Below are 13,187 nucleotides of genomic sequence, written 5' to 3'. Positions count from 1 at the left end.
ATCAAGTAGATAGCTAATATGCAGCTGTCAAAATCACTTTATACTGTAAAGCCTGCAGATGTATATATCTAAATTCTACACACCAAATTATATTATGTGTCAGCTATCTTTCACAGCATTGTCAGTCTCTTATAATTTATGTAATGCATCTTTGATTAATCACCTGCTTTTCTGTTATGTTTAAATTGGTTTTGGGAGCGAGATCATGAATTCTGTGCTTGTCAGAGAGGCTCATGTTATTTGAGGGTATTACTTTGTCACTTTTTGCAAATATGACACCAGGCTGTAGGCAAAGATCCACCATGTCCCAACGCACCTTAATCTCAGTGCAAATGATTTACCAACAAAGGTCTTGCAGTCTCAAGTGAATCTGCTAAGGCCATTTCAGAGCTGCCCAGTCAGAATTGGGTTGGACCTGCCCAACTTCATTCCATTTAGAATCCAAACAGCAGAGACATTTCTCAGAGTCATGACTTACAGACAAAAATGCATTATTGCATTATAGCAGTTCCAGTGAGATAAAGAGCAAGCAAAGTTCACCGATTTGTACTGATAATCAGACAAGAGAGCGGTGAGAGTTTGGTTGTTACTGTTCAAAGTAGAAGCCTAATGATCCAGGGCTAGAAAATGAATGCACCATGGCAGTGTTCACCTTGTTAATAATGGAAACCACAAAACTACTGAATAGTCATCAAATCCAAAGTCAGATGTGGTAACATCAGCCATATCTGTACTAGTTCTAGTCTTGGATTTAAGATCAAATTTAAAAATTGCCTGTCAGCTTCAATGCAAGGTTTACTTTGAGTGATTTTGAGAAATCCCCCAAGATGCTATTCAGTTGGATTATTGGACCTCAGGGGGCTTATTTTTAGTGACTAAATCATTTCAACCTTGAAAAGCCATAAACAATTGGCTTTGGTGAAAATGGCTGGCTGGCCCACATAAGAAGCAACATTTGAGTGCATACTACTGTTCCAAGTCTAAAGTGGTTATACTTTGAGACTTCTACACTTAACAGGTTTATAATCATATTTTGTACTTTTTCAAGAGCGTTATTTAACAGAAGACTAACATTTATTAATAATTCAGTAATAAAATGACAGAAAAAATGTGCAAATGGAGATGATTAAAGTGGTAATTAAATTAAATTTAAAATTTAGACATAGAGCATGGTAACAGGCCCTTCTGGCCCATGCCGCCCAATTACCCTACAATGTTTTGAAGGATGGGACGAATCCCATGCAGACACAGGAAAAATGTACAAAATCCTTACAGACACTACCAGATTCGAATGCAAGTCCCTGTTACAGCATTGTGCTAACTGCTGCGCCAAACTGTGGCACCCTACGCTAACCAATGCCATTAACATCATGGATATTTGAAACTTTTCTCCAACATTCTCATTGCCACTTGGTACATGACAATAAACTTGAACTTGCAACCTGAATGTACTGGATGGTAGTTGGAAATAGAAAGGTAGAGCGGCTCTCTGAGTGGCTCTTTTTCTTGCAAGATGGTGCTAGAACATGGTAATGTTTATTTGCCTTTGAATGACACGCCAAAGAAAGTTTCTCACTGTGCCTCAGTGCATGAGACAATAACAAATATATCCAAATCAGGTTTCAGTTAGAATTTGAATGCAAAACAACAAATGAAACATGATTGTGTCGGTAGATCCAATATTGTTTATACCTTTTAATGCTGAAACATCCAGTGAATATCTCAATAGCATATGAACAAAGCAGAAGACAGCAATATTACATGAATACTGACCTTTATTAAATATCAGAATACTGTACAAAGTAATAAAAATATTATTCACACTTTCTTATAAAGATCAAGATGAAAAACATCTACAGAGAAGGGCAGTTGGCTTACTAGACCTTTTTGCCATCAGATGCTAAATTAACTCTTATTTACAGTACATGATTATGTTCAAACAGACAAATACTAGTCCCCAATGCAAATAATTCTTCAATATTTCATATCACAACTGATAGACAGGTATAAAATTCAAAACATCCTCTCTGGCACATATTTTATTCAGATTTTACCAAAATACATTTGGAATTCGTACCTCTAAGAGCCACTATAAAAATAGTGCAGTAGTTTGAACCTGGGTATTTCTGAACTTGTTCACGTTTGCTATTATTGGACCGACACTGTTTCTGCAACAGCACCAACCAATCACTTAATACCATTTGATATGATACATATTGGAAGTAGAAGAATGTTCCAAAGTTAAACAAAAAATACTGTACTTTATCAGTTTTGTTATTTTTTTGACAATCCAGAACCCATCCAAATACTATATAAAAAAAAACTTCCATGACATTTGCCAACATTCAATATCTATGAATTCTTAACCATCTTAGGAGGCATTAGAGTGGTATAGTAAACCAATATTTTAAAATGCTTAACAAATCCAGATTATAGCAATTTAACCTTTTCACTGCCACCCCTTTAACACCTAAATCACTTGATACAAAGCTGAATATTCCAATAATTTCCAGGTAGCTTCTGAATGCAATTCAATAACAGACTTCACTAATTGATAGTCAGAAAGCAGCTGATTGTGTACATAATTCTCACTTCTGCAGAAACTAAGCAATGTTGACTGTTACAAAGTAAACATTTTATTAGTGTTTTAATTCAGTTTTAAGTAAAATGCATCTTTTGCTTTAAAAGGAAAGTTGTCCAGTTTTACATCTTATTTTCAATGAAAGCCTGTGGTTCAAAGGTTTTCCCTTTGCTTTCCTTTTGACTGTAACAAACTGGAGTCAACTTGTTTGTATTTTGAAAGTGCGAGTTTGAAGTTGCTTCGACAATTAAGTACTCGTTCAAGAAGAATTAAATTCCAAAATTTTATAAAATTGTAAACTGTCAATTATTACCAATATTAGAGCATTTGATTTCACTGGGAGACAATCAATTGCATGTTGGCTCCTGATTAAAAACAATTCAGGATACTCTTCTTAATTAAACATAATTTTAAGAATCAAAGCGATGGCAGGTTTCAACCAAAGATTTTGAAGATGTGTCTGAAAAGTAGTAACAAACTCACAAGCATGCCTTAAAAGAAATATAAGGATGGGAAAGTGAATTGGTTCTCTATTTCCCTTTGTAAACCAATGTTCTCTGGTATGGACGAATGAAAATGCACAAACTTCTAATGGGTTTACTGTTCCAGGCAGAAACTTCCATCCAGTAACTTCCTTGAGGGTAAATTATGTGTTCATCCCCTCCTGCCTCGCTTCCATACAAACACATCTTCAGAAGGGTGGCTCCATTGAGGATAGCAACAGATTGACTTTTCCTTCCAGATCTAGATGATAATAACAAATCTGAGTTCTATACCATCTTCCGAAGGATCTCATTAAATCTCATTTCCAACTTCTATCACCTTCCTGATAAGCAGAACCCTATGCAAATTCATGGAACAAATGGTTTGAGTGGTTAACAAAAATAAATCTTTGACACCAATATGGAAAACATTTAACATTTTCTAAAGCAAAATGTTCAAACCTTTTGACTAGCATGCTCTGGATCACCATATAGCTATATTCAATTGCAATACAATTTCTCCAATCAGCTAACTTAATAGCTCATATAGATTTTATCAAATTGCACCAAATTAAACAATTCTACAATTTAAGAAAATAGGAATTTTGCTCAGGTGGGTTTTTTTTTTACAATCAAGAGAAAGATGGCTCTTTAGCAAAGGCTGGTTTTGATGACCATTACTAAACACAAAAGTTCAGCAATCTATATACTTTACCATGCAAGGTTTCACTGTCCATGCTTATCTTTGATCCCCTGCAATGGCATTTTAACCATACATTATTGCTTAAAATCATGATTCACAGTGTTGTTTGTTGTAGTTAAAACAGACCGCAAGGAGAACGAACTCTATGTACTAGCCTGTACTTCAAATTTGCAGCAGGTATATCGCAAGAATAAAAAAGTTAGCTCCATCACTACCATTTAGTAATAATTTAATAAAAGTTGAGAATTGTACCGCATTTCTTCCCCAATCAGTCAAATTACAATCTACTCTGATGGAATGAAAGAAACGGTACGGTCAAGAAAATTTTTCACAAAAAAGGGTAAATTTGAAGGAAAATTGCATGATTACTAACATTTTTCAGTATTCCAACAATTAACAGCCTAATTAGTTTCTGTATGTTTTAAAAAAAATACATCATTCTGAGATTCCCTACATCTTGGGTCGATAGGTTTAACTATACAACCTCACTTGTTCTTAACACAAGGGCTTTGTATTACATAACACTTTATATATTTTGGAAAATGTATCCAGAAGCTGACTTTAAAATCAAATATTTATGAGCTGTACTTCTAAACACACCCTTACTAGTGTTTTACATTCTCCCCAATATTTTTTTTAAACCCAAGTACAATATTGAACATGTGAAAACAAAAAAAATCTGCAAAAGAAAGCAACTAAAATGCACAGTAAGACCAAAACTGTAGCTTGAGGGGCTTCTATGCCATATGACCATGTTTCCAAGTACCTCAACAATGTAAAAGATCCCTAATCCTGTCTTATTGGTGCTTGATCACTAAATGCTCTGATACTGCAGTTTTCACCGATCGCTTCCATTGTGACAATGAAAACACAGCTTCTGCAAATATCGTTCACACTCTGTACCTTCATAAGTTCACCTCCATTACAATATTTACAAGTTATATTCTGATAACTGATCAATGGACTGTAAAATTCACATCCTGCATCAACTAAAATGTCCACAATATCAAAATCTCCATAATTTAATATGCCAGCTAAAGAACCAAAAGCATCGTCTGAGAAAATGGGATCTACAGGCAGTAAACGAAAAAGCAGGCTTTTTATTTGTAAGCACTGCAAATATTTAATGTGGTATCGCAGCAACCAAATGAGCTGCTTCACTCACAAGAATAGCAATCATACTAAAACGTGCATGCTAAGAGTTGAAGGGTGCAGGGAGTAACATCTGAGCAACATGATGTGTCCTTCCTGCTGTCGGTTGTCGCAATAGCTGTTTCCATCTCACTTGCCGCCTCGCTTCTTTTAGTACTTGTTGATGCCAAAGATTCTGACTCCATGAAGTTGAGGGAGCTTTGGGATGAGGACACTCATCAGCGAAATCGTATTTATTACAAAATGTAACTTGTCGTATTTTGTGTAAAAACTGGTAAGAAAATACCTGATTTGGAAAAAAAGATAAAAAGCATGAAAATGTTCCCAAATAATTGTAGCATTTTCATTACTGTATTTTCACTCATATAACCAACACACGTAGAAAATCTTAAATGATGTAAAAATATTTTTGTATAGCACGCACACACATATACCACACGGGTGTAGTATTTCACATTTCAACTCAAGCAATTTGCATTTACCCGTAACAGAAGACAATACACACTCCATAGTCCTACTATCTGGCACAATTAATCTCCGGCGATTTACAACCAATTAAACTTCCCCCAGAGATGTCAATCGCCCATCATATAGATGATATCCTCCTGTGAGGTCTGTCTGAAACTATTGTCTCAGAGGCACTTGATATGTTAATCTCCTCCCTCAGGGGACAGGCCTGGGTAATTAACATTGATAAAGTGCAGTGCCCTAGCCAGAATATTCTATTTCTCAGAATGCCATGGCACTCAGGCCAAAGAGGTATTCCCGAGACTGCCAAGATCAAAAATTTTGAATTTTCCATTTTGTATGTAACCAATTCCCACGTTCATCTGTAAATTGTGCGCGTTGTTTTATTGCCGCTATTACTTTCCCGTGCCCGCTGAAAATTGTGCGCGTGGTTTTATTGCCGCTATTACTTTCCCGTGCCCGCTGTAAATTGTGCGCATGGTTTTATTGCCGCTATTACTTTCCCGTGCCCGCTGTAAATTGTGCGCGTTGTTTTATTGCCGCTATTACTTTCCCGTGCCCACTGAAAATTGTGCGCGTTGTTTTATTGCTGCTATTACGTTCCCGTGCCCGCTGTAAATTGTGCACGTGGTTTTATTGTCGCTATTACTTTCCCGTGCCCATTGTAAATTGTGCGCGTGGTTTTATTGCCGCTATTACTTTCCCGTGCCCGCTGTAAATTGTGCGCGTTGTTTTATTGCCGCTATTACTTTCCCGCGCCCGCTGTAAATTTTGCGCATGGTTTTATTGCCGCTATTACTTTCCCGTGCCCGCTGTAAATTGTGCGCATGGTTTTATTGCCGCTATTACTTTCCCGTGCCCGCTGTAAATTGTGCGCGTGGTTTTATTGCCGCTATTACTTTCCCGTGCCCGCTGTAAATTGTGCGCGTGGTTTTATTGCCGCTATTACTTTCCCGTGCCCGCTGTAAATTGTGCGCATTGTTTTATTGCTGCTATTACTTTTCCGTGCCCGCTGTAAATTGTGTGCGTTGTTTTATTGCCGCTATTATTTTCCCACGCCCATTGTAAATTGTGCGCGTGGTTTTATTGCCACTATTACTTTCCCGTGCCCGCTGTAAATTGTACGCGTTGTTTTATTGCCGCTATTACTCTCCCATGCCTGCCATAAATTGTGCATGTCGTAAAAAAAATTCTTGTATAGCGTGCAGATGTGTATAACGCGTATTCAGTTACAGAGTTTGGAAAAAAAACACAGTAGCATTTTCCAGTACACAGGCAATAATATGATTCACGAGTTTTTAGATGAAGGCCTTTTAACGTAGAAAGATACCAAATTTTGATACTCATATGGTTTATAATTATGATAGGTTCCTTGCTTATATTTTTGGATTACACACAAATTTAAACTTGACACTAATTAAGACAGGAAATAATGCAACTTTTTTCTTGTCCTTTATCATCCCTCATTTCTAAGTATATTGTAACGTTGCGGTGGGTGATAGTTTTTTCCTGTAGCTCATCACATCTACTGCTGTCCTGGGAGAAGCAGCTTAGTGAGTTTGGACACTATCACATCTAAAAAGTGGCTGCAAATATAACCATGTCTACAAGTCATACTCAACTCCCTGACTAATTTCTCACCATAATCCAATCGCACAACCTATTTATCCTCCCATCAAAGTGTCTGGTAAAAGTGCATTTGAAAGGGACTGTAAGAACCTCTAACACGTAACATTCCATTGGATGGAATTGAGTTTTACTTTTAAATTTTAAATTAGATTAAAAAAAATTTTAAATGTAGACATGCAGCATGAAAATACCTTTCGGCCTATGAGCCTATGCCAACCCGCTAACGCTTGGAAGCATGAGAGGAAACCAGAACACCTGGAGGAAACCATAGACACTACACAAACCGTGCCAACCTATGTTAATCTGTCTGAGCTGCATTAGGTAAATTCTTGAAGTGTACAGCCAAAAATAACAAGGTGTATTTCTTGCATTGAAGTATTTTGGGACAGGGTTGGGGTGAACATGAAAGTAGAGAAACTCTTTGTTCACCCCCACCACCCCACCCCCCCCACCACCAGAAATTATCCATCAGCAGTTACAGCAAGAGGAAGACAAACTTGCAAGTTCCAGACTGCCCATAAGTCCATGAGCAGACAGGATCTTCGAAGGTTACATCTTAAACTCACAAGATAATGGGTGTGATAGTGAGGAATTTGCGTGAGGCTGTGAACTGCACTCCGTAATCCATCTGCTCCCAGTGCGTCAGCAGCCGTGCCTTTCCCTGGTCTGGAGTTTCAAATGGCGTCCCCTTCACAGTGTGCAGAAATATGTACATTCCCTAGAGGCAGAAGGAAAATATTTATGTAGGCATACATTATGTTCTAACCTTATTAATTCCCTGAATCTAATTTACAGCAAATACTGGAATGTAGGAAAACTAAATTGACAGAACACCAGTATCAGTTTTCAATTCAAAAATTTGTTGGGCCTTGGCACCTTTTATAAATACGAGTTCATTTTTCTGTTTACAACTTTAGCTGACTTAGAATGTAGAAAACACTTTGAGAAAAAAATGAAAATTAATTAATTAAACATTATTCCACAAAATTATTTTAAAATTTTTTAAATTAAAACTCAAAGAGCAAGTGACGACACTGGCGTGAGACAGCATATTCAGAGATGTGATTATCTCAGTGACTTACAAGGAGACAATTGGAATGCACTTCTCTTCAAAGAGAGAATCAACCGAGTTATCTTTACCTGACAAACCAGATCTGCATCATCACATTACCTACTGAACGAGTCATGAGGTATGGTTTAGATTATTTATTTCAGGAAAAAAATACACCCAACACCAGAACAGAAACATGCAAAGAAAAATTCTCTTCAATGTCTTGATCACCACTTTCAAAACCATCCTCGATCACATATGTTCTCATTATTTTGGACACCAGCCATTCTTGTTACTAAGATTGTGAATAAATTGCAACAATTAAACACAGCTGCTGTTTAAAGTTATACATTCAGTCACTGGGAACAGAGTTGTAACCATAAAAAAAATTCCAAGATTCAAATGTACCTACTGTCTGCATTCCTCTAGAAGGAAGAAGGTGGGGGGTTTTGCAAGTGAGAGAGTCACATGGGCTTTCTAGCAGTTGGGAGTTGAAAAGAGAGAGACAGACAGACAGACAAGCTCAACAAGCTCTCTCAACCAGTGTGTGTGGAACACTGAAAGCAGCTGAATAATGCAAGCCAGGAGAAGCTGGTTGGAAACAGAAAGCTCCAGAGTGGCAGATGGCTGGAAGTGCTATCTGTCTGATGTTTCTCTTGGAATAAGTGGAACAGAAAGGAACTCTGTGATAGCCTGAAAGAAAGAGGTTATCATCTGGAGAACTCTGATGGGGCAAGTTTCATCAGTGAAACATTGAGGTGTCTAATGGTGGTACCTCAGTTGTGGAAATCCTGGAACAACAAATCTCTCTCTGCAAACTCTACAAGAACCTTCCTGAGCAGTAAACGTTTACCTTTCGAGCACCAAAGCCTGGTGAACTTTATACTTATTATATTCTGTGCACAGTATAAGAATTGCCTGCAACCAGAGAACTTGGAAGAAGGAGGTGAGATTGAACTGTGAACCAAAGAACTTTTCTTACATTTACACACACATCATACACGTGTGCTTAGAATTAGAAGGGGGTTAATTTGGGTTAGTTAAGTCAATAGAGACAAGTTAAAGTTTGATTCTATTTTCATGTTTAAAGTTAATTAAAAATAACTTTTGTTTAAATAACTATTTGTCATGGTGAATATCTATTGCTGCTGGTTTTTGGGGTCCTTTGGGCTCGTAACACCACCCAGCACACGCTCTGTTCTTGCTGCTGCCACCAGGAAAGAGGTCTCGGTGCCACAAGACTCGCAACCCCAGGTTCAGGAACAGCTGCTCCCCCTCCACCATCAGACTCCTTAGCGACAAACTCAGTCAGGGACTATTTAAGGACTCCTATTGATTTTTTTCTCCCTGTATTGCACATTTGTTCACATCTTTATTTGTTTACATGTGTACATTGTGTAGTTTTTTTTTTACACTACCAGTAAGTAGTAATTCTGCTTCACCCACAGGAAAAAGATTCCCGGGGTTGTATGTGATGTCATCTACAGACTCTGACAATAAGAGGCAACAGTGCTAAGTTGATCAGTTCACCTTGCGGCAAAATGCACAATTATTTCAGCTATTTCAGATTGAACTAGGTCTTTTGGGTTGCAAAGACAGCTTCCTGAAATCATTACACATGGCTCTCCCTCATTCTAAGCTAATATGGTCTTATTCTAAATTCCCATCTAGAGAAAAAACAGAAACCATTTCATATCAAGTTCTTGAATCACCTGAAATATATCAATTCATATCACTTAATCAACATGTTTAAGATTTTAAAAAATTGTCAGAATCAAACTCATCCCAGTTTTGTTTGAGTGAATCTGCACTGAATCCTGTCCAAGGCCAGATCCCTCCTGAAATGTTGCAGTGTTTTAGCTGAGATCTACTCAAAACTGCAACTAAAAATTATGTTCTAGTCTGTTCAAGTTAAAGATAGCATTCCATTAGCTTTTTATTGTTTCTATAATTGTTGTTCATGGATTCTGAAGCCTCTTTGCTCCTCTGCTGTTTTCCATCTATTAATGCACCAATGCCCCATACTCCAGTTTTATTAATTATAGTGCTAAATAACAGCGCCAACAGACTTGAATGTAGAACATTCTGTTCCTTCATCCAAGCAGAGTTCAGTGCCTGTTCCCAGTTAGGTGACCAGACAAAAACAACCAAAAAATAGGAAGAGTCTGATTATTAAATAATTGTTTGGTTTTCCTATTTTTAAACTATGTGACTGAACACTTTCAAGAGCGGAAGATTGACATTCCCAGAAAAAAATATAGCTTTTTGGAAGAGAGAAAATAGTTTTGCATTGTCAAGTGCTTGCGTTAAGAATACAATAATGTACATACAGGTTGCATACAAAGTTACCAGGTTAGTAAACTTGTATATAAACTGCAGCAATCATACAATACTAAAAATTTCCTTTCATTTTTCTAAAACATCACTATTGCTGGGAACTATTTCAGAGGGAAAATTTTCTATGGCTGGGAATCACACCTAAGAGGTATAAAATCCAGTGATCATTGGGGGATCAGAGGTGGAAATTTAAGTTCTCGGGAGTCACTATCTCGGAGGATCTTTCCTGGACCCAACACACCAACGGGGCATCGTGAAGAAAGCACATCAGTGCCTCTACTTTCTCAGGAGTTTGCAGAGGTTTGGTATGACGCCAGAAACCCTGGCAAATTTTTGACAGAGGTGTGGTGGAAAATGTGCTGACTGGCTGCATCACGGTCTGGTAAGGGGACACCAATACCCCTGAGCATAAAACCCTCCAAAATGTAGTGGATACAGCCCAGGACATCATAGCCAAAACCCTCTCCACCATTGAGTTCATCTACAGAGAGCAGGAACAATTATCAAGGATCCACACCCCCCAACACATGCTCCGTTCTCACTGCTACCATCAGGAAAGAGACACGCATCACCAGGTTCAGGAACAGCGCTACCCCTCCACCATTAGACTCTCCAACAACAAACTCAATCAGGGACTCATTTAAGGACTCTTACTCGTGCACTCTTTTGATTTTTTTCTCTCTCTGCATTGCATATTTGTTTACATGACTTTATTTGTTTACGTGTGTACATTGTGTAGTTTTTCTTTTTGCACTATAAGTGGTAATTCTGCCTCACGCACGGGAAAATAAACTCAGGATTGTATGTGATGTCATGTACGTACCCTGACAATAAATCTGCAAACTGAATCTAACACAAACCTTGGTGACTGCAGACTTTTGGTGATTGGAGGTCATTCTTGTCAGCCACACAATGTATCTGGAGACTTTCTCAGAGCTGAGCCCTAACCATCTTTAGCTGCTTCACATAACGTTCCTTCAATCATGAGTTCAGAAGTAGGGACGTTTACTGATGAATGTGCAACATTTGGGGCCATTTGCGACTCATCAGATAATGAAGCAGTCTACAACCAAAATGCAACCAAACCTGGACAATGTCTAGCTTGGGCTGATAGGTGCCATGTAACATTCCTAGTACAGTAAAAGTCCTAAAATCTGGACTGCTCAGGGTCAGTCTGGATTTTCCAGATTCGCGGACAGTACTTTTAAAATTCAAATTTATGGAGGAATTATCAACAGGTAAATCTTGATAGTTTATTCATTAGCAAATACAACCTGCTTCATTTATCAAAACGAGCAGTTTTAGAGAAAAGTCAACACTTGACAAAAATGTAAACAATTTTTTTCACTACAAAAAAGTGTGTAATGCTTGAAATTATGTTTAAAAATGAACACTGTAAAAGCAAAATACAGTATAGAAATGAATTTCTTTGTGATAAGATTCACTTGTTGCTGCTGTGCATCTGTGGCGCTTAAGCACGCACACAAAAGCCACTAAATTTTAAAAGTTTGAGAATTTTCGAAAAGTCTGGATTCTCAGGTGGTCCAGATTTCTGACATCTGGATTTTTGGACTTCTACTGTATTAGGGAATAATGATATCCAACAGGAGAAAATGCAGCTGTCATTCAGTACCATTAACCCATTATCAATATCCAGAAACTAAACTGGAGTACAATGTAACCTCAGGAATAGGTAAAAGGATTGGAACCCTGCAGGAAGTAACTCAGCTCCTTAACTCCTCGAATTAAGCATGACAAAAGTAATTAAAACACAATCAAAATGAAAGTAAAATTGCAAACACTTCCTCAAGGCCAAACATTTTGGGAAGTATTTGGCTTAAAAACACAGCACATTTTACATTTTTGATGGTCTTACCATATTGTGAATAATGTTGGTGAGTGTCCATACCACCGGCACACTGAAGAATGGGATGCTCAAAAGAATGATATGAAGCAATCCAATTCCCAGGATATAAGACAGCCAAATCCCACGGCTGTTCATAACCCGGGTATTTGGATTCACCTCACTGTGAGCAGTACCCACATTCATGGTTTGTTTCTCTGCAACCTAAAAATAGAAAAAAATATATAAAATTAGCAATTCTGGAAATGAAACTTGTTATTCAAGACACTGCAAAGTCATGCCAAACATCAGTGGTTAAAGAAATAACTTAATCCCACCAACAAAAAAAAGAGGAAAATTCAATTTTTATTAATGAAAACAATTTTTAAACTAATCATGACTAAAACATTGCTATTTAACAGTTACTCACCAATATGCTTGAGGAGAGAGATGAACACTAATCATAAATTTAACAGGATCAATTCGCAAATACTGAGTCTTTTAATGACTGGATTCTGTCCCCTCTCCTCAAAGACTTTCAACTACTCACAAGGCCCAAGTCAGGAATGCAGAGGAATATTTTCACTTGCCTGGATAAGTACAGTTCTGACAACAAATGAAATGCGACACCATCCAGAGACAGCAGCCACTTGATTAGCATCAAAGCAGCACTGAAAATATTCACTCCTTCCATCAGGGGTGACGTGGCTACAAAACACACTTGCCAAGGCTATTCCAACAACTCCTCTCTAATCCTGTACCTCTACCTCCAAGAATGAGAAGCTGCAGATTCTCTTATAAATCACTGATCAGTTTAACTCGGAAATAAAGCGCTGCTATTTCATTGTTGCCACATCTAAATAATTGTCACTTTGACTTACTCCTTGGAACTCCCTCTCTGCAGCACTGCAAAAATTCAAGGCAGCTCATCACTACCTTCT

At 37.7% G+C, this 13,187-nt stretch overlaps 1 protein-coding gene across 3 annotated transcripts in view; it reads right to left on the bottom strand.

Annotated features, from left to right (window-relative positions):
• Positions 1-1,757: 1,757 nt before the first annotated feature.
• The window catches only part of LOC138747532 (ORM1-like protein 3), a 41,961-nt gene continuing 30,531 nt past the window's right edge, over positions 1,758-13,187 (bottom strand). The window contains exons 1-4 of one of the 3 annotated variants that reach the window (XM_069906828.1): positions 12,837-12,930; positions 12,280-12,471; positions 7,582-7,733; positions 1,758-5,204 (exon numbers count right to left, since the gene is read on the bottom strand). In XM_069906828.1, the coding sequence (XP_069762929.1) occupies positions 5,069-5,204; positions 7,582-7,733; positions 12,280-12,453 (462 nt within the window). In that variant the 5' untranslated portion in view covers positions 12,454-12,471; positions 12,837-12,930 and the 3' untranslated portion in view covers positions 1,758-5,068. Of the gene's footprint in view, positions 5,205-7,581; positions 7,734-12,279; positions 12,472-12,676; positions 12,817-12,836; positions 12,931-13,187 lie in introns of those variants that run through there. The other 2 variants (XM_069906827.1, XM_069906829.1) reach the window with 2 other exon arrangements.

This window comes from Narcine bancroftii, chromosome 12 (genome assembly GCF_036971445.1).
Source record: "Narcine bancroftii isolate sNarBan1 chromosome 12, sNarBan1.hap1, whole genome shotgun sequence".
Taxonomy (NCBI): Eukaryota; Metazoa; Chordata; class Chondrichthyes; order Torpediniformes; family Narcinidae; genus Narcine; species Narcine bancroftii.
This window is presented reverse-complemented; position numbering and strand designations above follow the sequence as displayed.